This window comes from Phalacrocorax carbo, chromosome 3 (assembly GCF_963921805.1).
Source record: "Phalacrocorax carbo chromosome 3, bPhaCar2.1, whole genome shotgun sequence".
NCBI lineage: Eukaryota > Metazoa > Chordata > Aves > Suliformes > Phalacrocoracidae > Phalacrocorax > Phalacrocorax carbo.
The window spans coordinates 125,312,874-125,339,054 of record NC_087515.1 but is presented as its reverse complement, the minus strand read 5'-3'; the positions used below and the strand labels follow the sequence as shown (position 1 = coordinate 125,339,054).

General features: G+C 44.2%; 1 protein-coding gene across 9 annotated transcripts in view; it reads left to right on the top strand.

Annotated features, from left to right (window-relative positions):
• Positions 1–26,181, top strand: part of PKHD1 (PKHD1 ciliary IPT domain containing fibrocystin/polyductin) — a 277,474-nt gene that overhangs the window by 65,338 nt on the left and 185,955 nt on the right. For all 9 annotated transcript variants that reach the window (XM_064448230.1, XM_064448231.1, XM_064448232.1 and 6 more), the window contains one exon: positions 22,758–22,908. In XM_064448230.1, coding sequence (XP_064304300.1) covers positions 22,758–22,908 — 151 coding nt within the window. The remainder of the gene's footprint in view (positions 1–22,757; positions 22,909–26,181) is intronic.

Sequence of the window (26,181 nt, the reverse complement as noted above, 5' to 3'; positions counted from 1 at the left end):
TGGCCTTACCTTTCCAGTGGAAATAATGGTCCCCAGGTTCAGCACCAAGCAGTGAAATGCATTAATAGCACCACGTGCCTTAGGATAATGGTGCTATTAGCAGGCAGCACAACTCTGTGTACAAGTAATGGGACTGCGTCTCTTTATAATAACATCTGGCACTTCTATTGCACTCTCATGCAAGGATCTCAAAGCACTTCATAAGAAATGGGCCTGATCCCTAGCTGTTCTCAGCTTAGCTACTCTGCTCAGTGTTTTGTTTTCTGCTTACTCTTCTGCCAGCCAAACGATGCCCAGGCAGCCTGACAACTCATCAGTGTCTTAGCACAGCTGGGCTTTGTGGGAGGGTTGGGCAGAGATGACTAGATGATGATGGAGCAGGATTAGCTCCAGGATGGCAAAGGAAGTGCAAAGAGGCATGGCAGAAAGGCTGACAGAGGCTTGTATTGTCAAGAGCGTGGAATGAATGGGCATTGGCAAGAAGAGAGAACAACTTTGGTTCACAGCAGAAGATAAATAAATTTAAAAAAAGTGCAAGGTTGGTTCTGGGAACTTGAGTCTAAGGGGTACAAGCTTTAGTGTGAAGCAAATTTTTCTTCAGCCTTTTTAAGAGACATAATAGGACCTGTCCATAATTCCCAAAATAATAAGGAAGAGATTAATGTGATTAGCTGGGATTTAGTAGGTTGGAAATGAGGCAAACATAGACTGTGAATGTGATAAGTTTTTCAGCGATCTCCAGGTGGGGCAGTGCTGGGCAGAAGGCTCCAGAGATGCCTGAGGAGGAGTGTGGTGGGCGTATGAGAGAAGCCAGGTGACATGATATCCCCAGTAGCAGAGAACTGAACTCCAGTGAGATGGTGATCTCTTCCAGGTCTGAGTTTCTATGATGTTTTTAGCAGGCCTGTTACAAATAGCTCACAGACGACCTGGCAACCTTGGAGAGAAACCGTGCATAAGGATTCTGGTGTACAGCGAGTGGCAGGGGCATGTCCATCAGCTTGATCTGCCTTCTATCTCCAGCAGGAGCCTTGTACTGGAAATGGTCCATTTGTCACTTGCCTGGCTCTGCAGAACAGTATCCAGACAGTGATTTCACTCTGGATCTGTGTGTCAGCTTTACTAAAAATTGCGTGAAATGGCTACTGTAACTCATCCAGGAATCAGACCTTAGCCATGCTCGTTGGGTTTTGAATAGCAACGTGTCGCCAGACCCATTCCTCCATTTTTCTGGTCACATCAAAGGTATATTCTGATGCTGTTTCCCCGCTGTGTTTGAATTGCAAGTGCATATGTACACCAAGGAGACCAAAATTTTCTGAAGAGTTTAGCGAACACCACAAATGTTCTTCCTCAGTGAGTTAATGAGGTGGTTGTCATTTGAACTGCTTTTATTGTCTTAGATATACAGAAACTCCAAGTACTAGAGGATCATTGTACCTAGATACAAACTCTTCATAGCTTCACTTTTTCCCCCATTTCTTTAATTCCCTTTCTCCCCTGGTAAATGCATATAAAGATCTATTTTAATAAAAATTAAGAGCTTAGCTCTAGATACCTTATTTTTTGGATGGTCTGCATGAGGTAGCTAAGCTTAATTCTGCAGGAAAGAGAGCTCTTCCACCTCTGATTTCAACATAACTGCTTGAAAATTGGGATGTAGCTATCACTGAAAATTAGAAGGCTATTTTTTGAAAATGCTGGCTGTCCTATTCATGCTACACATGTTGCTCCCTTGAGTCAGTCATCTGAATTTATGGTCCAGGTTGAACCCTCCTGAAAACTTTTGGGCAGGACGCTCAGCCAGGGAAAACAGCTGTATTTCTGGGAGGTGATGTCCTTAAGTGATCCATCACTTAAGTTTTGTCCTTTCAAATCTGGTCTCCAAGACGTTGTTTGTGTGGTTGCAGTCCCAGAGGGTCTCAGCTTTGAATCTAAAGGACTCCTGATATTGCTGGGAGATTCAGGTTGCTGGATGGAGATCTGTGAGTTGCATGACTTCATGAAATTGGAGTTCACCAACTTGGCCTTTTCCTGGCATCTGCTCTGTGCCCCACCATCCCCAAGAGAATAGCTTTTATGGATTTCATAAGAAACTGACTTAGGCCCTTGCCTCACTTTGTGTTTGAAGTATTTGCCCCTGTATGACTTAATTAGGTCATGCAAAGTAAGCAGCAAGCCTCTGCCCCACTGTTGCATTCGGCACCATTAGTGTTTGCAACTCGCTCCATTATTATCCAAGGAAGAGTCACAGAATTATTTTTATATCTGTATATAATGCAATTTAGCCTACAGAAAGGAGAGGGGGAATAAAAGAGAAAAAAAATATCCAGCACTGATTGTATATCCCACAGGACTTAATTAGTTCACAGTTTCATGATACACTGGATAATGGGAAGATATGAATTAAATAATAAAAGGGAGAAGAAAGTTCCAGTGCTCGTTCAGTACCTGTCCACTTCCACCTTGGCTGCATAATGAGACATCAGCTACTGTGACACTGATAAGACATGCAAAACACACTGATAACACACGTAAAGGATGCTCATGGGAAGGTTTGACCAGACTTGGATGTCTCCAAACCCATTATGCTTAGTGAGCCTTCAAATTATTATTCCGGATCACTGGACCAGACCTAATCATCATGCAAGCATGCTGTTTGAGCAGTGCTTCCCTGCTTTTACTCCCCCCCCTCCTCTGGCCCAGATGGGTGATATAATGTTCATCGGAGGGCAGATGCCACGTGTATTAAGTCAGTTGTAGGGAAGCTGAACTGGTATACTAGTGAATTCTCTACTACCCAACCCTAGAGGGGTCTCTATTAAGAAATAGGAGGCTAATAAAAAATAACTTGCTAGATAAAAATGCCATCCCGGATTATTATGGCTCTGCCTGGGTATGCTGTGCTGCCTTTAGTTTGTTTTTAAATAGGGCATTAAGGGAAGGTCTTGAGATTTAAGAAGTAGCATAGAGTATTGAGGATCTGTGAATTCTTAGCTTGGTGACTGATACCAGGATAACGGCTTTGTTCACTTCTCAGCAAAAAATAAAAATAAAAAAGAAAGAAAGTAAGGAAAAAACTCCACGAAGGCTGTGTCTTAGATATGCACAGTCACCTAAGAGACCTTTGTTATTCAGCTTCCACTTAATGTAATCAGCGCTAGCTCTCCAAATCCCTTGGAATCCTCTGCAGATCTTAGAATCACTCCTTTCCTTCTTTTTTGCCCTTATTTTTCTCATTTACCATCTCTCCGGATGTCACAGTATTTGGAGGAGAGGAAGGAGATGAGATAATTTTGCCTGTTGGAGATATTTGGTACTTTATATAGGTGGCAAATCCTAGGCAGCTTTGTGGGGAGCATAACAGGCTCTCTGGAAGCACAGAGCACTCTGGACAAAGGGCTGTTACTTTGTTTTTCACAGCCAAACCGATGTCGAATCTCTCGACCACGCTGTCCGTCTGCGAGGGTTACAAGAGATGGGAGATGACTCTCCCTTGCAGGGCCAGCAGGGTCTTTGCGCTCTGCGTGGTAGAGGTGCGATGCTCTTGGTTTAGTGCCATCCTCATGTTGTGTGGATGTTTGATGGGTGCGTTTTTGAGGATGAAGTGCTCATAGTTGGTTGCCCCTGCTTGTAGACATGGCTGGGCTTCCACTTTATGGTCAGATATTTCTATAAGTATTTTCTGTTAAAAAAAAATATTAAAAAAATCCAGTAACCTCAGTAAAGCACCAGTGCCTAAGGGTGAACGAAGGTGTTATCTTTCAAGCTTTTTTTCCCTTTGCCTTCTGAGATAGGTACAGTCCTGGCATACACTCATTCCTACGGTCTGTCCCTTTGGCATCCTTTGGCATCCTTTGGCTACCCACCTCCACCTGCCCTCCTTCTCCTATACTGTCCATTTTTTCTTGAAGCAGCAAAAGGTGTCAGAAAGGGCAAACAATCCTCCCTCTGCCTTCTCCAGTGCTCCCCTTTCCTGCAGTGCCCAAGAGGAAAACCACTACAGCAATTTGGGGCTGGTTAAGCAGGGTGTGGATGAAACGTGCTGCCTGGGGGGATGGACACGGTCTGGTCTGAGCTCTGTGTCCCAGTAGAGATGGGGCCACCAGGGTTCCTCCCCCTTGGGGAAGGGAAGCAGGGCCACCTGCCCTGTGTCACCGTACTGGGGAGATGGATGCTAAAGGGTGCTTCAGAGCAGCGTTTCCTCCTCACCCGCCTTACCTAGGTGCAGAAAATTTTACAGGGGAAGCGACAGGGAGGATTCCAGCCTGATGTGTAGCTTGTTTGTAGGGATTAATAAAACAGCTCCCCTCCTCTCAACTTGAGGGACAATTATATTAAAACATGATATTTCAGTTCTCTGTACCCCTTTAGAGACTGTAAAACCCCACATCCCTTTATCTGGCCATTGTGATCACATCTGGCAGAGACCAGGGAACAGTTTGCTTTGACTACAGCTGATTAGGGAGCATCCTGACAGCACCTGACATTACGGTGTCTTGAGTTTTGAGTAGGGCTCCTGGGTGCTTTGGCAGTGCAAATAGCCAAAAATAACCACGTCACACAGGACGGGATGCCAGGAGTAGGACTAGATATACTTTTCTAAATTATTGTGTGTGTATTTTTCATAAATATGCACTTTTAACAGCCCGGCAGGACCATCCTTGCGTATCCATGTTCCCTTTTTCTTAACCTGCTAGCTTGGCCACAGTATTATTTTCAGAAGGGAGTGGGGAACGCAACAAAACCAACTAAGATTTGCAAGCCTCACAGAAAGGAAGTGGAGGAGTCCAGAATAATCTAATAAAAATAAAAGCACAAAGACAGTCTTGGGGTGCGGATGCTATCAGGGCAGAGAGAGGTACCATCTGCAAGGTTGTTAAGATGTAGAGAACCAAGATGGCCTCCACAGTAACCACAGGCAATGTGAAGAGATAAATGGTTGACCCGAGCCCGTGTCAGGCTAGGATTGATGCCACTATCAGCCCTAGTGCCTTTGCAATGGTTTTTTAAAAAATCTCTGATAGAGTGTGTTATCTAGTTACTGGCACGAGGGCAATGGCCTGGAGGCAGCGAGGAGGAGGGGGAAGGAAGAAGGAGAGTTGGAGAGAGAGAAAGAAAAAAAGGTCATTCCAGGAGGACAATCTCCGTTGGACTAAATGAGAAAATAAGGGCCTTGCTCTGAAAGGGGGAGGTAAATAAATAAATAATAATAAAGAAACGTGGCTGCTAGGTGTCTGTGAAAAGGATAAGCAAAATTATTTCTTTCTTCCTGTTTTTCATTTTTCTTTCATTCTTTCTTGCTTCTTCTTCTTTTTTTTTTTTTTTTTTTTTTTTTTTTTTAATGGGATCAGCCTTGGGCTGCTTTGGGAAATTTAGGAGATGTGCTTTTGGTATGTTTTTTTTTTTCCTTTTCCTTTAACTTTTTGCTTCCTGATTTGAGGTTTAACTCTTTCCTCTCCTGCTGTCGGATCAAAAATCAAGGCCTGAAGTGTAGCTTTCTTTTTTTTCCCCCATTTTGAAGAGTTTCTTGTTTTTATTCAATCCCACCATCTTTACAGTGTCTCTGAGGAGATAACTTGCTAAATTGCACGTGCCTTTTAAGGGAGCCTTCCTCTCCCCATCACTCGCACTGCTGCACTGGAAGCCTGTTGGAGGTTACCCTCGGGATGGGATGCCATTACCCCTACGATGGGATGCCAGTCCCATGTAACCACAACACATCAAAGTCTTTCCACTCCCTTTTAAACACACCCGTGTGAAATCGGAACTGAGTGTGGCTCAGTTTGACGAGAACCGTTTCCCTTCTCCCCCCTCCATTTATTCCTGCTCCCCACCCTTAAGAGAAACACAGATTCAGAATGAAAAGTGTCATTTCAGAGGCGCTCCTCCAGGGAACAGAAAGCAAATCTTTCCCTTCCCTCACAAAGGGAAGGCTCGAATTAAGGTCAGGAGGGTGCGGGGAAGCCTTCCTGGGGGACTGCAGGCACATTTTCTCTCTTCTTGCTCCCAGGCTTTTGCGCAGAGTCTTGCTGCCACTTTCCTTTTTAATTATGACAGAGACTCTAATTGACTCATTTGGCTTTTAAGGAGTTTTAGATGTGGAAGGGTTGCCTGTGGTTGAAAGCGTGGCTCTGGTTCTCTGTCTATGGGACTCACCCTTGATTTGGGGAAAGGAGCTAGGGGTGCTTGATGCTGGGTCAGTGCTGGGGTACATGGCATTGGGCTCTGGGTGAAGTCAGAGGGAAGCCTTCCCCATCTCCCCATCTTGAACTGAGTTGGAAAAGGGCTGAGCTCCTTGGAGACACATAGCCCAGACATCTTGTTCTTCTTCACTGGAGCATGGCTTAACATATGTGAGGATTTTGCCTCTCCTCAGCTGTGATGTGGGCTGAAGATGCTTGCAGGAACTTGTGTCACTAACATAGGACTCTGCATCACCATCTGACTTTGTGTCCTCTCCCCAGTCCCAAACAGAGCAATACTGTGGACTTGGTGCTCTACACAGAAGGTTTCTGTGTAGCAGAGGCAAGGACTGACATACAACCATTTCCCAAATGTTTCTGCAGCTTGGTTCAGCACTGAACAAGGGCCAGACATGTGGTCAACTCTTCTGAAAGCTGGAAGTTTAGTAGTGTGGACATGGCCAGAGTAGGACCATTGGAGGGGACCTAAATGTAGTTGGATCACGGATGGAGGTGCTGTCTCCATACTGTTCAAGCAACACCAAAAGCCTGGGGCCAGGCCTGAGAGCTGGGTTTGACCATGGCGTTGGAGACAGCCCCTGCTCTGAAGCACTGAAATGCCAGATCTCGGGGGTAGAGCATGTTTCCCTTTAGACTTAAGCAATAATCAGAGCTTTTATTTTATTTTACTTTATTTTTATGTTTTCTTGGGTTTTATTTTTAGGGATCTAAATCCATACTAAGGCCCTGATTGACATGTGAATGCCTAGTTCCGAACAAATTTTAAACCTTCTCCTCGATGACCTTCTTCCCTCATCCACATCAAAACTGATTGGATTTAATCTTGCAAAACGCTGAGCCTACACGTGAGTGTTGGTACGAGTCAGGTGCCGTGGTGGCTCCATGTTCCTGCAAGTCACTCCTAAATCCTGACGGTTTATTCACAGACATTTCTACAGGAGAAAAAACTTGCTGCATTTATACAAATCCACTGACATCTCAGGAACACTTATTCATTTGGATAAGCACTGGCAGGATATGGGCCAGTGGCTCAGGTGGGCTGGTTATCGTTAGCCATGGATTGCAGGGGAGCTGGATCTCTTTCTGTCTCTACAATGTTTCTGCTAGGTTGTAAGCTGTAACTGAACCCAGTGTAATGCCTCTGTCATTTGTGGCATTTGGTGTGAAGTGGGTGCTGGATTTACACCACTTCTATAGGGATGTAGCTCTGAAGTGCCGAGTTTGCTACCTGGCCTGGCCCCAAGCCATGCGTGCAGGACCAGGCTTCCCGTCCTGTCCACAAGAAGTGAGAAGAAGCCTTGGATAGAGTGTATGGGTGGGGGACACAGCTGGGGTTTCTTCTTGTAGCAAAAAAGTGGGTAAATCTGAGGATAACAGAAACACGGGAAGTTTGGTCTTGAAGTAATAATCGTCTTATATCATGATTTCTTCTGTGTACAGGCTTTAGAGTAAGGAGTAGATTAAGGATGAGCAGTGTTTGTTGTCTTGGTTTTTTTTAAAAGTTCCGTTTTTTTCAGGTTTTGTAACTGTTGGTGCTATCACAAGGGTTTTCATAGCCTAAACAATGTGAACTAGGTGTGCAGTTAGAGGACAAATGAATTGCTGTACGATTTCAGTTCAGAAAACGTTTATTAAAAAAAATTTTAAAATAATTTCTGCAGCAGGAGGAGAACCCATCATGTTCAAGTGCTCTGCCACAATTACTCTACTAGAAGTTGGATCTGTCTTTAAGGAAAGGGTTAATTTTATGTGATTGCCCGTAAAAAGAAACTGTTTTCATGATGAGTCTGTAACAGCCGGATGATAGACTGACTTAACAACTGCTTGCTAAATGCTGGGTACCTCTCCCTGATTGGCAGCTCCATAAGTGGAAGCCCCTCGTGTCCAATCTGTCCCTGTGAATAGCTGCAGAGCAAAGGACTTCATTAAGGGATCGTAAGGCTACCTCATAAAAACTAGCAAATAATTACGACAGCGATGGGAAGGAGCAGAGGGGACTGGGCGCCCTGTGGTCACCGTGAAGAAAAACAGACATCCCAGGGCAGGGAAGCATCAGGTGAAGTGGATGTTATAAACACTTTCCCGTGAATGCTGCATCTTCTCAATAAAGCAGCAGTTTAGCCCGTCTACGGCTTTAACAAAATATTCCCAGTTAACTTCATGGGTGGTGCAGGGCTGGGAGCTGTTAGCTCATATTTAGTTAAATTTCAAATGTCAGAGCTCATTAGTGGTGATTTTAGCCAAAGACAGTTTGCGAGGAGCTCGGTAAATTTGACTTCCTCAAATAAAATTGAGGAACGAGATTGCCGTTTTGCTTATTGATTTATTTTCCTGCTTTCACACATCTTTGGGTCTCTGATTCTGATCAAGGGTCAGGTTCAGCTTCACCCAGTTAGGGATTACGGTTCTGCCTCTTTCACACACGCACTCCCTCACTTTTTCACTCTCTAATTCTCATATATTTGCCTTTTTTCCTCCTGCCTTAACCTGTGATTGGTGAGTGGAAGATGCAGTTTTTGCTTCAGTGTTGAGGAGAGCTTTCCCCTGAGCTCGCCAGCAAGCCCACGTGGGCATGGCAGGGTGACACGGCTTTAGGCGTTCGGACTGAACTCTACAAGGCTGGGTACAGAGGTATGAAACAATTCTGTATTGATTGTAGAGATGACTCAGCCAAGGTCTGTCTATATGTTCCTGTTCCTGGGACTTAGCTCCTCATTTTTTTGAATGCCTCTTTGCCAAATCAACTGGTTCAGAAGAGTCGCCGGGCAGTCGGTGTTGTTCTGCAGTGCCTTTATGGGGGCCCTACTAGGGTCAGCACAGGGGTGAGTCGGGGATAGAACCACTGGAGGTAAAAACGTGGCTCCAAAGCTGAGGTGGCCCAGGCAGTGCTGCAGAAATTGAGATTTCCCATGCAGGAAGGACTGCAGTTGCTGGTCACTCGAATGGCCCCAGGCCAGTGTTGATATTCAGCTCTGGGAGAGGTGGTTGCTGGATTGCCAGGTTCCTGAGGGACTTGAAGGCAGGTACCATGGGGTAACAGTTTTGGATAAGTATCTCCAGGTGGTGATAGCTGGCAGTGTATAGGTTGTTTTGGGTTTGGACCGAGGTATTTCCACCACCAGTATATACATCCTCGTTTGGGTATATACCCTAGTACAGTCCCCATCTCTCCCTGAAAACAAATCTACCTTTGGAAAATGTTACTAGATACCCATCTGCATCCTTAAGTACTTGAATATGTTCAGATACTGGGGTAAGGATGTGCCAGCAAGGGCACTTGGGAAGGGGACCCTGGATTTTATGTCCTGCCAAATGATTCACAGGCAGACAAATGTGTGTGTGGGAGGGCAGATAGTGAAAGCCATGGAGTGTACGTTATTTCAAGGGATCTGCATTCCCAACAAAGATGAGCTGTTACAGCCCTGCAAGACAGAGAGATGGCTTTATAGCTCAAACAGCAGCAGTTTGTGCTTTCAACTCAAAGGCCTCTCAGTTCAGAAGGCTGTGTGTTGGTCGAGCGATTCTCTCTCACGCTAGCCTCTCATCTTGTTGCCTGATTAAAGTGAAGCTTGGGCTAGAATCTCTTGAAATGACAAGAGTGGTTACTGTCCCATAACGTGTGTGATGCTGCTCTTCCGCAGAGGCGTAGTCGTTCATGGCGTAGCGGTTCAGTACAAAGTGCACTAAATTAACTTCAGCTGCCTTCTGGCTTCTGTTGCGGCACTGTCTGCACCCCTGCTGAAACTGCCTGTCGTGTGCCACTGTGAGCTCAAACTACTAAAAAAAAAAGAATTAAATAGATGGAAGCACTGTTCGTTTGAGAATCAGTCCTAATTTTAGCTATATAAAATAAATGTATTAAAGTATACATGTCTGCTGTAGACATGTCCTCATTTGGAAGGCGTCTTGTGTCAAGAACGTCCTCTCATGTTTGTGCAGCTCCTTCCACAGTAGGATCTGAGGGTTTATCTGGATTTATTGCAAATTACATAGACACCCTCAACTGCAGGGAAATAGCATGGGTGTTCCCAGTCTTCTAAATGCCACTTAATGCTCAGATTCCCATTAGGACTTGGCAAATTCAGCTCAAAGTGACAGTGCAAAGGTAGCTTTTAAAAGGCATGACTTCTTCCCAGCCGTCATAACCCTCCGCTACCCTATTGCTTATGTGACCTTTTCTGCAGGAGTCCCATCTTCACCTTTTTACCTTTCTGGGAGATAAGTGTTTTTGATGATGACAATAAAGATACCGCAAAGCACTTTTATTCTTGGTTGCCCCATCTGGGCTGTGCGTTTGATCCGAACGGCCAGCGTTCCAGTCAGATTGCACTATCAGATGGAGCTGGCTCTATTTCCTGCATTATTCTTCCTGGCTGTACCGCATTATGCAATTATGTTTGCATTTAAACCTGAGCACTTACCTGTAATGATGCTGTAGTTCAGTACATGATACATTACGGCAGTAGATAATGCATACAGATAGGCTAAGAAAGCATGTTGTTGATGTGCTAAAACTAAACAGGACATTGCATTTGAAAGTGGACTCTGAAAGCTCGCAGATTAGGCTGAGTCGTTTAAAAAGCTTGCATTACTGAAATAAGTCAGTGCAGGGTGAAACCCTCTCCCTGCTGGGCAGGTACAGGATTGAAAGGGCGGTGCAGGCTTCCCCGGTGCTGCCCTTCAGTCTCCATCGCAGAAGTCTGCCACCGGCACTGCCGGTTGCTGCCACCCACTTGTGCAGGAGCAGGATGGTCTCACCGCCTGCTGGGAGCCCCAAATCCAGCGCTCCTACAGCGCAACGTAAGTGCGGGACAACGATGCAGCTCAGAGAACAGCCTGAGTCCCCGCTGCTGGCCCAGCCCCTTACACCTGCGTTACACCTGCTCTTATCCCCGCAGTGCAGGCGCAGCCTCAGGGAACAGATTCTGACCAGCTGGTTTGCATTACTGTGCTGTTACAAACACACCCTACTACACAGTTTTAGTGGGTAGCTGGGTTGTTTTAGGTGGCGCTCAGTAGATAGACAGCAGACCCTGGCTCCCAGTGTTGGGGGTGACGGTTATTACTAAAGGGTACCAAGGTAGTTAATCTCCAACCTCCTTTAGGACTTCACTTCTGACAGGTAAAGTGAAGACTCTAGTAACTTCCCTACCACTATGCAGGGTACTGCACTGGAGCAAGGGTGCAGATTTCAGAGGGTATTAACTTTCAACGCTGCTGGTCTGTTCCAGATCCTAGCCTGTGGGGGGAGAAAAGCTGTACAACCTCAAGAAATTTATTTGTGCCCATTCAGGTCCTCCCTCTCACATGTGGATCTTACTTTAAAAATGCACTTTAAATAGGTGAAAATGATCAGGGAAAAATGTTTTGATGGAGCTGTGATTCAGCAGAAAGCGGACCTCGTGCAGTCAGGTGTGAATTTTCCTGGTGGGGTAATGAAGCAACGTCCTCCTGCTACACAAGGTATCAGCAAGCATGCCAGTTTTCCCTTCAACAGGGATGGCAACCTATAGATTTCCTGGCACGTCACTCCTTCCATCATATTCTGTGGGTCTGTGGATGGAAGGAGCTATGGCTGGGTGAGTATCATCCTATTTGTTTGAGAGACGATATATGATCGATAAGACAACAGTAGCACTTACAAAGCCTCTTACCTTTCAGTTGGGTGCTACTTCAAATGTTCTCAGTGGTGACAGAATTTTCAGTGGAGCAATACTGTGATGATAATCAAGTACTGTTCAAGATATGACTGAACCTTTTCATGAAATAGTGACAGAAAAAAAATGTAGAAGAAGAATAGAAGAAACGTGGCCAGTTACAGACACTTCAATGGCTCTGCTGCTTTGGCTGAGGAGGTGTGGATGCATAGATGGCAGTATCAGGGTTTGCCCTTGGATTGTGTGGTTTTGCTGCCTGTATGCTTTATTTTATGCATAAGATATATCAAGTTGTAGCCTACATGCAGCATTTCCTAATCACTACAGACCCCCTGTATTCACAGTGTACCCACAGGAGCTGTGTGAAAGTCAGGGGATGGATCCCACACCAGTGCTCTGACCTCCAGCCTGCCCTCGCAGCTGATTTAGGACTCTCACAAGGGTTTTTTTTTCTTGCCTGATGCAAACCCTCCATCATCATCAGACCTCAGCTGACACTGTTGCAGTGGGCCAGCCTCAGTCCTCCCACCCTACTTACTGTAGCGCACATTTGGAAGTCCTTCTTGCTGACACGTGGCCACATAATTTGATTTCTTTTCCTGCAAGTGTTTGGAAAATTGTTAAGCTAATCTTTGTATTTGCAGTATTTGCTTTCAGATTAGCTAAAGTAAGTCAAGATCATTCAGTGGTGAGACAATATTTGCACAGTGCGTACTGCAAAGTCCAGCGCAGCCACCAGGCTTGGTTATTCCGCTTGTGTAAACAACTTGATGTTGCAATTTTCTTATTACCATTAAATTGCCATTTTTAATTTGTCTCAGAAGCCTTCACCCTTTGAGAAATCACTGGTTTAGAGAGATGTGTAAATTGTGTGTGCCCTTTAACTGTGCTCTGGAAAGGGAAAACCACTCATGTTGTATCTAAACTGGAAGATTGCACTGAATTCCCTGGTGTGTTTACATGCACAAGATTTTCGTGCAAGTCGGCCTTGAGATTAAAATACTGCACTGGGATAGCTTCCACTGAAATAAACTCTTTCTGAATATCAGGCCATAAATGAAAACTAGGAAGATTCTTGTGAATTAGCAGTGAGTTACTGTAGAGAAAAAATCCATTTTGCGAAGCAGGGCTCTTCATGCACTCCAAGACATTTCCTCTGCTTCCAGGGTGTTTTCCTTCATGTCTGAAGTTGAGATTTCTGATTCGAGGATCAACCTCCTACCATAGCCCTCAAAAGACCCCGAGATACCCAAGAACAACACTTTAGGACTCACAAGTGTGTGGTAAAAAGACCTGGACCTTCCCATGGGTCTAATGGTTTTTTAATTATGGAGTGGCTTAATACTGCTGATATCCCCCTGTTACTTGCTATTTTGCCTTGTGTTCTGGTGAGCTTTGTTGCCTGTGTATAGGAAGTTGACTAGTGCTATATATGGGACATGCAGCCCCCGCCAACAGCAATGTCTTTTCAGCGCCCTCCCTATGAAAGCACCATTAGATCTAACTAAATACTCCATGTCCTTAATTAAATACCTCTGGTGCAAAAAGCCTTACCTTCTGTGCTTGGAAATTGCAGTGATTACTCCCCTGCTGGAAAAGTCTTTTTTTGGTGGTTGTTTTTTGAGCGGTTTCACTGGTTTAGTTGTTTGGGATTTTTTTTTAACAGGAATTAAGCTGTTTCTCATGTCATTGTCCAGTTGCAAATTGGCCTGAGACTGACTTGTGCCATGGGCTCTGACCTCCAAAACTGCCCACTCATTTTTTTTCTGAACTAATCAGCCAGATGAACTATTTACAGTTGGCTTTTGGGTCTTCTCACTGCTTTTGCTGCTGCCCCTGTCTGAGTAATTAATGACAGCGTGGCTTGTTTATGGTCTTGGCTTACTAATGCTGTTGGCTGCAAATGCATTTTTACCTCTGGGACGTGCCAGTTTCCTGGTTCTAGTCCCACCTCACCAGCCCAGGTCAATTTTTTGTGTGTAAACAGATTTATCCTGTAATAGTTGGAGAGAGACTAGGGTCATTCATCAGTCCTATAGAGAACATGCCCAGCCAGATTCTTCCCTTCTTATGCTTGTACAACTCAGCAGAAGTCAGAATGATTCCTGCAGGACAGCTAAAATTAAAAAAAAAAAAAAATAAAGAAGGAAAAGTAATCCTTTCTTTTTAATTCAGGGTACAGGCAGTCTCAGGTAGAAAGGTATTGGGCAGTGCACCTTATGTCCAGGCACGTGTCCAGCCCTGATTTTTTTTTATTTTTATCAATGCTTATGGGAGTCATTAATGAAGGAACTACTGTGTGGCTCTCCTAGGTAGGATAACACCACCTACATTTTATAGACTGAGTAAAGGGTAAAAAGAAGTTACACTGCAACAGATGATGCAGATAGTCATAAAAATATCATCTTATGGCTTTGGAAAGAGTTTGTTGGGTTATGTTCCAGGCCTATTCTTGGCAATCATGCCAAGTGTGCCAACTCATAGGGGAAAAACCAGTTTGGTCTCCAGCTCCCTCTGGAAACCTCTTACAGACTCTCAATGCCTGGATACTCACAAGCATTCTGCTAATTTCCAGCCTTAGTTTATTCATAGCTAGTGTACTTCCAGTCTTCTTGGGGATAACGTTGTCTTTTGGCATAAATGATTCATTTTTTCCCACTGTATAGTTCTCTAGATATCTTTCCCTTCTGTTTCTTAATGGGTGTAAGGCTACTTCCTTAGTGATTTGGGACTCGAGCACAGCCATTCCTGCCACTTTTTTGTATAATTTATTTCAGAAACTGGAAGAAAATGGTCCCATTATTTATCTACCTTTGTTGCCCAGTTTGGTTACCAGTGTCTGCTCAGTTGGGTTAAACGTAGGTGGTCTCTGCCATGACATGATTTGGAAAGGAATTTCCTTTCATGCCTCTGGATCATTAGTAAAATTCTTCACTGTTTTTCCAAGGCAGTTGTACCAATGTCTGAAAACTACCACCCTATTACTCATTGCTAAACTGGTGTCAGGGGCTGTCTCTACACTGGCACTCAGAGAAGGACCTCAGTGGTCAAATCATGTTATTTTCAGGATCATCATCACATAGAACTGAAATGGGTGAGATATTTCTCAAGGTCTGAAGCAGATGAACTCCTAGGAGTCAAGAGGCTGTATTTTCTTTGAGGGGACACTGGGAGAAATTAGAGAAGTTGAAATACCTTCCCCATTTTGCCTTGTTCTTCTTTCAAAGGACTTTCCAAATGGAACCAGATTAAATAGAAAGGATAGAGGTGAATGTGGTGCTTTTATTAAGAGGATGGAAGTAGACTGTCCATTGCAAATGTCTGCAGAGGTTCTCTTTTCATTACTTTCTACTCCTTCACATCCAGCTTAGAAGGCTCCTTGGAAGTGCCTCAAACAATAGCAAAGTTGGAGTACTGTAATGAAGTGTGCGTGAATGAAAGTTGTTTAAGGGGCTGCCAATTACACTGTGAGATCCACTAAACTGCTTTGGCACTTTGATTTCCAAAGAAATTCAATCCAGGCTACTTCACTGTTTGAAGGCAGCTTCCCTGAAACTGCTGCATGGGCAAGAGAAACCCTGCAAAAACTGGTAACTCTTAATCTCTGTCTTGTTTGGTTTTCCTTAAAGAAAATTGGCCTTTTTGGAATGGGAGGGAAATTCCCTAGGGTAGAGAAAGATTCACAGCGTGCTGGTTCGCAGCTCTTCCCTGCCGGTTGGTCTTTGTGTGCTGTGCTCCTGTAACGAGCACTAGATGGTACCCTCTGTACTGAGGCTGCGTGGAGAAGCCTTGGGAACTTCTGTGTTCATTGTTAGCCTTGACCAGCTTCAGCCTGGCCATTCCTTGATTTCATAGCCCAGCCAACTAAATTCTACTTATTTCTGTGTGAAAGTCTAAATCCATATATCTGTCCACAAAACAAGGTGTTGCACTGTGCTGTTGGTAGAGAGAATATTTTTCTTTCTGCTTACACTGGTTTTGCACAATGTAAGGTATTTTTTGTCCTCTCTAGGACAACCCTATTCTGCTTTCCCCATGAAGCTGTATATATGCGTTCATTCTCTCTGTTAACAAAATAGTTTTATGTTGCCAGGAATGAAAAGATGATTGCAAAAGTCCTCTTTCAGATTTGGTTTATACACAAAAAAGGACATTCTTTTTTACATGAGTGATGATGTGCGTGCAGGATGCTGTTCTTATAACAGCAGGGTGAAAGAGTGCCCTATCCCGCTTGTCTGAGGGATGCTGGTTAAACAGAGGAACACCTATCCATGCCAATTGAAATTCTATAACTTTATAGTTGTGGTGAGCATTTTTCAGTTAATTTGGCAAAGGGTTAGAGGCCCTACAAGCAGGAGAGGCAGGGAATGATGGCAAGAGACAGGTTCAGCTTCTTTGGGCGCTGGGCAGCATTTTGCATGTTAACTCCACTGACTGTGGCAAATAACATGCATTTGCATCCCTTTCAAGTATGTGTAAGAGGGAGGAGCCTGCACCAATTTGTCTGTTTTAATTATAGATGTTCTACCTACCTTCCTAATTGCTCCTTCATTAAGAAGTAGCTTGTTGTTTCTTTTTTTTTTTCCCTAGGAGCTAAAAATAATCAACTTTTGTTTGTTTCTGTAATTTTTTTTTTTTCCCCCTTGAGGAGATAATTATTTCTATTGTTGCATGAACATGGTGGCCAATACAGGAGGAATAATTAGAGCAGATGGCTGAAAATACTTTCCTTGTAAAAGACATCAAGTGTAATAAAATACCTCCCCTCCTCTTTTGTCTCCTCCAAATATACGTTTTAATTTCCTTCAGGTGGATGGGGGTTGGGTGGAGGTGTAAATCTTTTCCTGCTGTATTAAACTGAGGAGCTGTCAAGAGTTCACAGCCTGGAAAGTGAGCTCCCAGTATCCATCACTGAAATTAAAGTGTTTTCAAATGTGGCATGGAGTCCTGGGTCTACGGCATGGGGAAATACACATTGTACTCCATCACTTAAAATGTTAACCTTGTCTCTCCGTGGTGACTGAGGACAGGAACACTTGCTCTCTGTACCAGCTGGTTAAATGGCAATCTGTCAGCACCAAGGAAAAGGCTACCTTGTGGGTGTCAATCTCTGCTGTGTCTGTGACGTTTGAAAGCTTTGCTTGTTCGTGGCCGTGCACGCCAGGAGGGGTGCACCTTCGTCCTGCAGATTGTAGGATGCAACCGGAACAGTTTCTTGCACGTGCAATCAGTTTGCTGTTGTCCAGGAGCAGTATTGTGCTCCGTGCCTTAGTGGATGTGTCTGGGGGAAAGGATGAAGCTGGCTACCGGTGGTGGAGTTGGTGGGAAAACCCTCCTGACTTCAGGTTTTTCTCCATGGCCATGTCGCAGATAACTCTTAGCTGAAACCCACAGCCCAGAAGAAGAGGGGGTGTTGAGCACAGCAACAAACAGAGTCTGTGTTTAACTACACCACTTGTTCTTGGTTTGGTTTTAAAATTTCTGTCTTTTTCTGATCAGAGGATGAGGGCTTTTGCCTCTGTGTCTGTAACAACTGTTGCAGTCCTCTTCTCCGCGACTAGACTCTAAAAAACCCCTACCTAACCAAACAAATTTTAAAATTGCCACAAAGTGAGATCAAATGATCTAGACTGTGCCTAAACAGGAGTTTCTCAAACCTTTAAAACCCGAAAATGACTTTACGTTTTGGGGAAGAGGGAGTTAAAAATCACCAGATAAACACGTGTTTTGTTGGCAGGATGATTAGAAAAATTTAGATGAAACATTGAAGGAGTGGTCACTTAAAACCCCTTTGCTTTGTGACTTGTTGGCCAGCCTGTGCAGGAATGCAAGTGTATGACTGTTATTTATTCATCTGTTGCAGTTGCTGCTGCTGTTTTTGAGCCCTGGTAGTCGCCGGCACAAGCTGAGAAACTGGTACTGAGAGATCGTGTCCCCAAAGGCTGACATAAAGGCAACCCCAGGCTGGCTGACAACAGCAGCAGCTAAAAACATAAAATGGAAAGAAATCTGCCTGAAAATGGGAAAAGAAAGTGCAGCAGGGAGGAAGGGGATAATGTGCTGAATTACTAGGAGCTTGTGCATCTTTTATTGTATGCTATTAAAATATTATTTTATCTTTACATAATTCATTCATGGTTTTGGAGCTCTAATGGGGAGGGAGTTGATAACACCCCAAAATTGACCTGTGTCATACTCAAGCTATGGGCCTGGTACATAAGGTGTGGGCTGGAAATGACTTGTGCATGGCACACACAAAGTGGGTGTCAGAGTTGGGAAGGGATTGCAGGACTCTGCTCATTGAGTTTTCATGTCAGCTTCCCCCATCTGGTCCTCGTGCTCTTTGGTACCCCAGGAAGAACAGCTGGCTCCTTAGGGTTTCCCAGTGCTTGTGATTTCCCCCGCTCCTGAGGGTTCTGCCCATATTTTGCAGGCTTGGTTTCCTACTGAGATAGTGGCACCTGCTGTACTGGATTCAAAACATGAAATGTTGCCAGGCTGGGTTTCCTATGGATGTCTGATGTGAGGGCACATCCTGCAAAAGTTTGGGTGCCCATTTTAAGTGTTCAGTTCATGCTATACTTGCATCCTTGGGGAAAACACTAGAAGAGTCTCTTACCTCAATCTAACTACTGGTTTTCACAGAATCAGAATCCCAGACTGGCAGGGGTTGGAAGTGACCTCTGGAGATCATCTCCTCCAACCCCCTGCTTGAGCAGGCACACCCAGAGCAGGGGGCACAGGACCGCGTCCAGGCAGTTATTTCCTGAGCCTTGCAGAAATACATCTCTCTGAGGTCTCACTTCTTCTGTTAGACCTAGTTGAAGTTGGTCACGTTCAAGTGTAAGCACTGACAGCAGCACAGGTGCAGAGGTGTTGTGGTCTCATACACTCTGTTTCCCCCTAATCATCTTTCCAACTACCTGCTGGAGCCAGTGTGAAGGTACCACCTTGCTGGTGCAGCCAGCCAGCTCCAGCTTCAACATTCAGGGATCATTTTATGCCAGCTTTTCTTTCCCCCACCCTGACTTTCGAGCTCCCTGCCATTTGTTGTGCCCCTTGCTGAAGCTGGAAAAAGCATAGGAGGAATATGCCCGCTGCCAGCCACTGATGAGCAGCTCTCCTTGGCTCTGCAGGTTCCTCCTGGTTCATTCAACAAGCGTGCACGGGATGGGCACTCAGCCATGACCCTGGCGCTTGCAGCTGCTGCTGCCTTCAGTCTTACTGAGAAGTGTTTAAATTAAACACTATAGGTCAAATGCTGGGTGTCAAGAAGGGGAAAAAAAAGGGAAAGAGTTTTGCTTCTATGAAAAGCCACTGAAGGGTTCTTATGCTGCTTAACTGCAGGCAGGGGGAGGGGAGAGAGAGTCTCTGCATGATGAAGACCATACAGCCCTTCAAGAGATAAGATGGCTGTCTCACTGTTTTCCTTTGGAGTCTCAAGTGAGTCAGTTCAGCCTGCAGAGCAGCAAAGTCCCCCATGCCACCCTTGGTGGTGGTTGGAGTCTGTAGGGTCAGCATGGGCTGCAGCCTGTCCCATATTGATAACAGGGCAGCTAGACAAGGCCATTGCGATAACCAAGGAGGTTCCCCAAGATCACGCGGAGGGAAATTAGCAGGACCAGATGAGAGCGTGGATTTCTAGAGCTGTAAGTCTGTCACCCACCCTGCTTGACGAGGAATGCGCAATTAGTTTATGTGCGTATCGGTCTGTGATATTTTACTGTGGGCTGCTTAATAGGAACTGGACATAACCACCGCCATTCAGCAGACGACTTAATGAGTCCATTATAGTTGGAGACTGCACTGTGATTTCCGCCCAGAAAACAAAGAGAGGGTAATCATATGGGGTTCACAAGGTCCAGGGGAACGGTACTTGTGATTCAGGGCAGTTGGCCATTTCACGAGCCTTGCACTAGACCACAAATTCTTCTTTCAAAGATCTCATGGACATGTGCCCTTTCATCTTAGGGAAGGATGTAGGACTGCAAGAGAACGTTCACGAAATAAAATCTTCTACTGTCTTCTTACCTTCCATCAGTTCAACGTCTTTCCTCAATTACTACAGAGCTGCTTTCCCTCTAACCCCCTATACATTCTTCTGTGCTGCGGTAATTTAAAGTGGTTTCCTTGAGCAGAATCTCTTTTCTCTCTTCAGATAGATTCTTTAGATCTAGTCTCTCCGTGATAAAGCAAAGATGGTACAAGTGATTATAAATATCTCTTGGTCCTGTGTCATTAGTTGAAGTTCATCTGCTTGCTTTTATTTAAAAGAAGAAAAAGAAAAAAGAAAACAAATTAGAAATCACTTGAAAGGTGCATGTGCAGGTGGTGCACATGGCAGCAGACTAAGCCAGGCATCTTCTCACTGGAAACTGGGTGAAATGACAGAGATTTTATGACCTTGGCCAAACTGTTTTCTGCCTCTGTGTAATCATTCTTGGGTAGTAAACCTTCTTTTGAGCAATAAAGTCTCTCTGTCTTTGTTTAGGTTGATGGTGGAGGGACTGCCTCTTACTGTGGGCACATGTATCATCTAAATAACAGAGCACTTGGTTTCAGTATATTTATATCTTTTCTGAGTTACATTAAGATGGTTGAAAATTCTTAATAGTTAGTTTCCCAGGTGCTTTCAGCCATTTCTTGTGCCTTGAGATCATTGGCTTTTATGCCAGAGGGTATTGGTAGAACTCAATGGGTATGGAGTCTTCTAGTGGTTCTAGGTTTCTGACAGCAGAAACCTAGCACGAATAACTTAAACACCAATGTTATATAAAGAGAACCTTAAATGAAGAAATGGGTGTTTCTAGTTAGAAAGGGGAACCATCTTAAAAAAAAAAAAAGTCAAATTCAGAAGGGGAGTTTATTTTTCTTAACCCTTATAAGACTTACACCAACAGCCTACTAAATTTTTGGTGACACCAAAAAGAACAGCCTGGTGTTTTCCTTATGCCCTTGGTTTCCCAGTAGAGTTAACTGGAGGCTTCTAAGTGACTTCAGAGGGTTAGACTGTCATCAAAGTGACTTCTAGCTGTTTAACAAGTCTTTTTAACAAAATGTTCTGGTGGACCCCGGCCATCTCACAACTGTATCACACAGTGCTTTGCTAGCAGCATTGGTTGAGGTTGTGCCGGGAAGGAATTTATGGAATATGCAATTTTGTGCCACAGGTGGCTTGATAAGCAGTGTACCTGGGAAATGTGTGCCTTCCCATGAACTGCACCCTCCCCTGTCCCCTGCTTGGAGATAAAACCAAGTTTAATTAGCTCCTTTTTCAGTGGCTTTATTGTATACCCTTGTATATTGTGTATAATCTGGTTCAAAGCACTATCAGGGAAGAGTAATTCACAACCTCTCTGGAAAGACAATGGGTAAAGTTATTTACCCTTTTAGCTGGAATTTTGTCCGAAATCTCTGTAATATATAAATATATGTTTGCAAGTAATGAAGATGAAACTTGCCTTATTACACTTAGCAACCGTAGAGAAATTTTTCTCTGTTAACAGTTGGGTACAGATGTGAAGGTTTATCTGTACTTCTGTAATGATGAAGTGTTTCACTCCCCCGATGTCGAGGACTTGGTTCCCCAGATGTTTCCATTGCATGTGCATTAATTCAGTCCCAGGCTTCACTCCAGATTGAACCAAGTAATTTCCTTTGTATGGAAATCATAGAAAGGGACAGGGGATAGAAAATACCAGCAGCCATACCCTACAGACAGGATGGGCATGAACCAGTTGTATCATTTAGCCTGTGGACCAACACCCATTCCCTGGTGCAAATAATGAGGGCAGTAGTCACCACACAGTAGTTATCTGACCGCTCTAGGTACTATGAGAAATGTATAAAACATCAAGCACATAAAGCTGAAAATGACAATAGCACAGTCAAAAGAATAACTACCATAACACCACCAGTATTGATTCACCTAAACCGCAGCTCTGGAGCAAAAGCTTTAATGCACATGATGTGCTCTGACTGAAAATGGAGTAACTGTATTTTGCTTTTGTATTGAGGTTATTCTTTCCACTGCTGTTTCAGATTAGCACAACCCAGTGACGACCATAAATATTTCCATGTCTGCTTCCCCCCCCCCCCCCCCACCTCAGATGAGTTGAAGTTGGTTTTGCTAATTCACGTGTGAGCCCAAGGAATATGTTTCGGATGCCTATGTCCACGCCTGTGGACACACATCCATGCAAAAATATGCACACATTCCTTAAGAAATCAGTCAAACCTTCACCCATGCTTAAAGTTTAGAGGTAAGGAGGAACCATGACTTGAAACAGGCAGGCACCACTTTGCCATCGCTCATCATGAGACCATCTATTTGCTGTTTTCAAGTCAATCAGTGCTTTGTTTGGAACTGATGTGCAAGCCATGAAAGGAGAGGCGATAATAATGCTGCATAAGATGAGAGAGCTAAAAAGGTATTTGAAAGGAGGAATGTCTCTCTAAATGTGGACTAGTGGCAGGAAAGCCTTTGAAAAATCCTGCAAAGCAAACTGTTGCCCATCTAGCTGGATATTTTAATTCTAAACTCGTCATGGTCTTTTTATGACATTGCTAGGGATTAATGTGCAGTTCTGCTTTTCGGGAGGCAGCGAGAGACACACGCCAGGAAACCTGCGGACTTTCCGCAGCCAGACCTGCAACACACCCTTGTTACCTAGAGCAGAACAAGCCAGAGGCAGTCCCCAAATTACAACAGGCATTTCCGAAAGCCAAGAACCTCTCCAACCCCAATGTCCCTCCATCCCTTTGCGCTATGCGGGGTCGCATGGAGAAGGTAGCCAGCATGGTGTTGGCATCTCCTACGCCACGCTCTCAGCAAGGTGGCTTCCTGAAGGGTGGGAAGGGGTGAGTTTTGAACCTCTCTGGGTCTTCTTTCCAGCTTGCCCTCCAGTTTTGCGGCCGATGGGACGAGGACTCCAGCTGGCCTACTGGCCACCAGCCGCGAGGTGGCGATAACGTCACGATAGAAGAAGGTCGGACCCTGCTGCTGGGGACCATCACCACCAACCTCAACCTGCTGCATCTCAAAGGTCTGCAGAAGAGGGGTTTAGGGCTCTTGTTCCTCCAGGGCTGGAGTTTTTCATGGTCGTGATCTCCCCTTCCCTTGCCCAGCTCCTACATCGAAGGAGGCACCTGGTCAGGCAGGCTGAGTCTGCTCTCGGTAGATACAACAGGAAGGCAATGGGGGAGAGGGGAAGCATTTAATTATTATATATGCAAAAGGCATCGTTTATGCTGTTTGAGGCATAATGACAACACGAGTAGGAAGGCTTTTTTTTTTTTTTTTCTTTTTCTTTCCCCCAGCTAGTGAAAGCGCCGCTATCCTGAGTGGCGTTCAGTGATAACGGCAGTGCTGATAACAATAATCAACTTCGTTTTGTTTGGCATCTTTGAGGCAAGCGTGTTGCAAGAGCCTTTACAAAATTAATGATGTTATAGAATTACAGGCCGCAGCCACCAAATGTAATAAATAATCCAAGCTGCTAGAGCATGGCTGGTGGAGAGTAAATAACCGAGCACAATTATGGGGGGAAACACTGGGTTTGCAGGGTTCACGTACCCTGGGGTAAGCTCACAGTAAGTATCAGGAGGTATATCTCTGTGGATATCAAAGTAAGAACTAAAATTACTTGTAATTCAGTGCCAGAAATATTCTTCCCTGGAAATTAGGCCCTGGTTGTGAAAACTGTTGTGCACATGCTTAATATTAACTGAATGAATCGTTCTGGTGAAATTTCTTGCTCCAAGTTAAGTTTATGTGTAAGCGTCTGCTGACATGGAACTCAAAAAAATGGAAAAATGAGTTTTTATATGTGTAAGGATCTGGATCTTCTTTGCTGGTAAAATGATTTTATATTAAAAGGATGTTAGAAGTACTAGTTTTTCATTGAGATGATGATGAAAAACTTGCATTTGACAATTATATTTTAATCCAACTTTGAAAGATCATTCTATAAAGAAAAAACTTTGCAAGTTTATCCTTATTGTGAGAACATTTGCAAAAAAAAGATTGACTTTCCTCGGTCTAGGTTCAGAGACTTTCAAGAATTGCTATATCAGGCATAATTTCTGTTTAAAAGAAAAAGAAAGGAAGAATTTGAGATTAAAAAAAAGTGAAATGTTTTAGTACAATTTTCTTCCCTCTCTTCCCAAGAAAAATCCTAAATCTGGGTGATGCAAGATTCTTCTTAACCTGGGGTCATTATGGCATATAGTAGAGGAAATAGGTCAGAGCCCCAGACTTTTGGCTGCAAATCTGGATGAGGATTTTGGGGCTCGGTCTCTGACTTTGTGAAGAATTGGGGTACAATATCACAGCACAAACCCTTTGAACTTTGGGTCTACTTAAAGGCACATTTGATCTATGAGTCAACACTCATGAACCAAACGGAGGTCTGACTGAATTTAACAAAGTCTGGAGCAGTATCTTTCTGGCTTCGGCTCACCTGACATTCAAATAGTTTCTCCCCTTTACCACATTTTCCAAGAAGTTTGGTTTATAATTTAGATTCAGTTAGGAAAGCAGTATTAAAATATTTGAGATGCTATTATTTTCTACATTGCAACATGCCAAACATAGGGACTAAATATTTTAGAAGTAGAAACCTACACCATAACTGTTTATCTGAGCTTCATCTTTGCTGAGGCTTCCTTGTTGCATCCACCCCACTTACATGGGTGCTGCTAGCTGCGTAGGCTTGGATGTGGGGTCAAGACATGCTGAGATCTGCTCCGATCTGAGTCTGGGTTGGATTCATCTTTCCTAGCCTTACCTTTCTTTAAGTCGTCCAGTGCAGTGGAGTTGTTTAGGCTCCTGTATTGATAGAGAGAAACACACACCACCAAAGACTTGTTCATCTTAGGTATTATAGGTACCCATCTTAAGATGAATCACAGCTAGGTGATCCCCTTAGACTAGCAGCTACATGATTCTGTGAGCATTTCAAATAATTGCCAAGCTTACCCAACTGCAAGATGGGCATGACAATGAGCCCCTAACCTGTAGGTGGGTGTAGGTACGTGCCTCAACTGAAGCATCCCATTCCTATTCTAGCTGGAGAGTTTTTCTTATTTGGAGCTGGAGGATGGGATTAAACTGTAGTTCTGCTCCCTTTGGCTTTCATGACTCAGCATCAAGCTGTCCTGTGCACTCACAAACTGAAAATATAACAGATTTTATAGATGAAAATACCTGTAATGCTGCTGAGTGCACTCTGCAAAGACACTTCATTGCCTGTCTTCTGGTGCTGTATCCAGCAAATCCAACACACGTTTACACGCCCCTTTCTTGATATTCCCCTTTTTTAGAACACCACGAGGATTTTGAATACCTCCTCTGTGGTGGCTCCTTATGATGATTTCAACATTGTAGAAATTGTTTAAAGACTATTATAGCAAGGACATCAGCTCCATGTGCAGCCTTCAAGTGATCCTGCTTTGGCTGTATTAACATATAGCCAAATGCATATAGTGGTTCTGGTAGTGACCAGACTGTCTGGACAGAAGATCTGGAGGCCAAAGCAATAGTGAAATAAGATTAGGCATCTGGGTTCTGCTCACTGCCATGAGGGCTCAGCAGCTTCTACTTCCCCCTCAGCAAGCAGAGCATGAACACGTGGTTATCGGCAGTGGAAAGTTTAATAGCCAGAATGTGAAACTGCTCAGACAATACTGATTGGGGAAGAGATATAAGATAGGCAGATTGTAGATAACTCTGTAAATTCAGCAGATTGCAGTTATTTTTGTAATCCCAACATCACAAGTATGGAAATGTTTATGATAACCCAGGACAGATGGAAATTTCCTTCGCGCAGAGCATACACTGGAGTAACTCTTTTGTGTGTGATGGGCTGATACCTCAGACATGTGCTGTTGCCTTTGTCTGAATTTATAGTGCTCTAGGGAGGTCTGGAGACCACAAAAAGGCTGTCTGGTGTTTCAGGAGTACCTTGGGGGTGGAATTTTGTGGTGACACTGCCGGTATACCCTGTGGGGTTGAAAATCCCCGGTTACCTTTGCAATAGCAACTTTGGGATGGCCATCCTTGCAGGCATAAGGGAGAAGATTGCTTTGGCCCCTACTCTAGAAAAGCCTCAATATCAGTTGTCACAGCTTGTCCTCTCACTTGCAGGCATTGCTGCATCTTGGCAGTCCTGCTGAAACCAGCTTGCCGGTTCCCTCTTCCATGGTCAGACTCCAGGCTGAGGTATTGAAAAGGTCTGACCCACTTCATCTGCCTCTAAAAACTGTGCACCCAGTTTCCAAAATACCGCAGCTAATATAGTTATTTTTTGGTTTTTGTT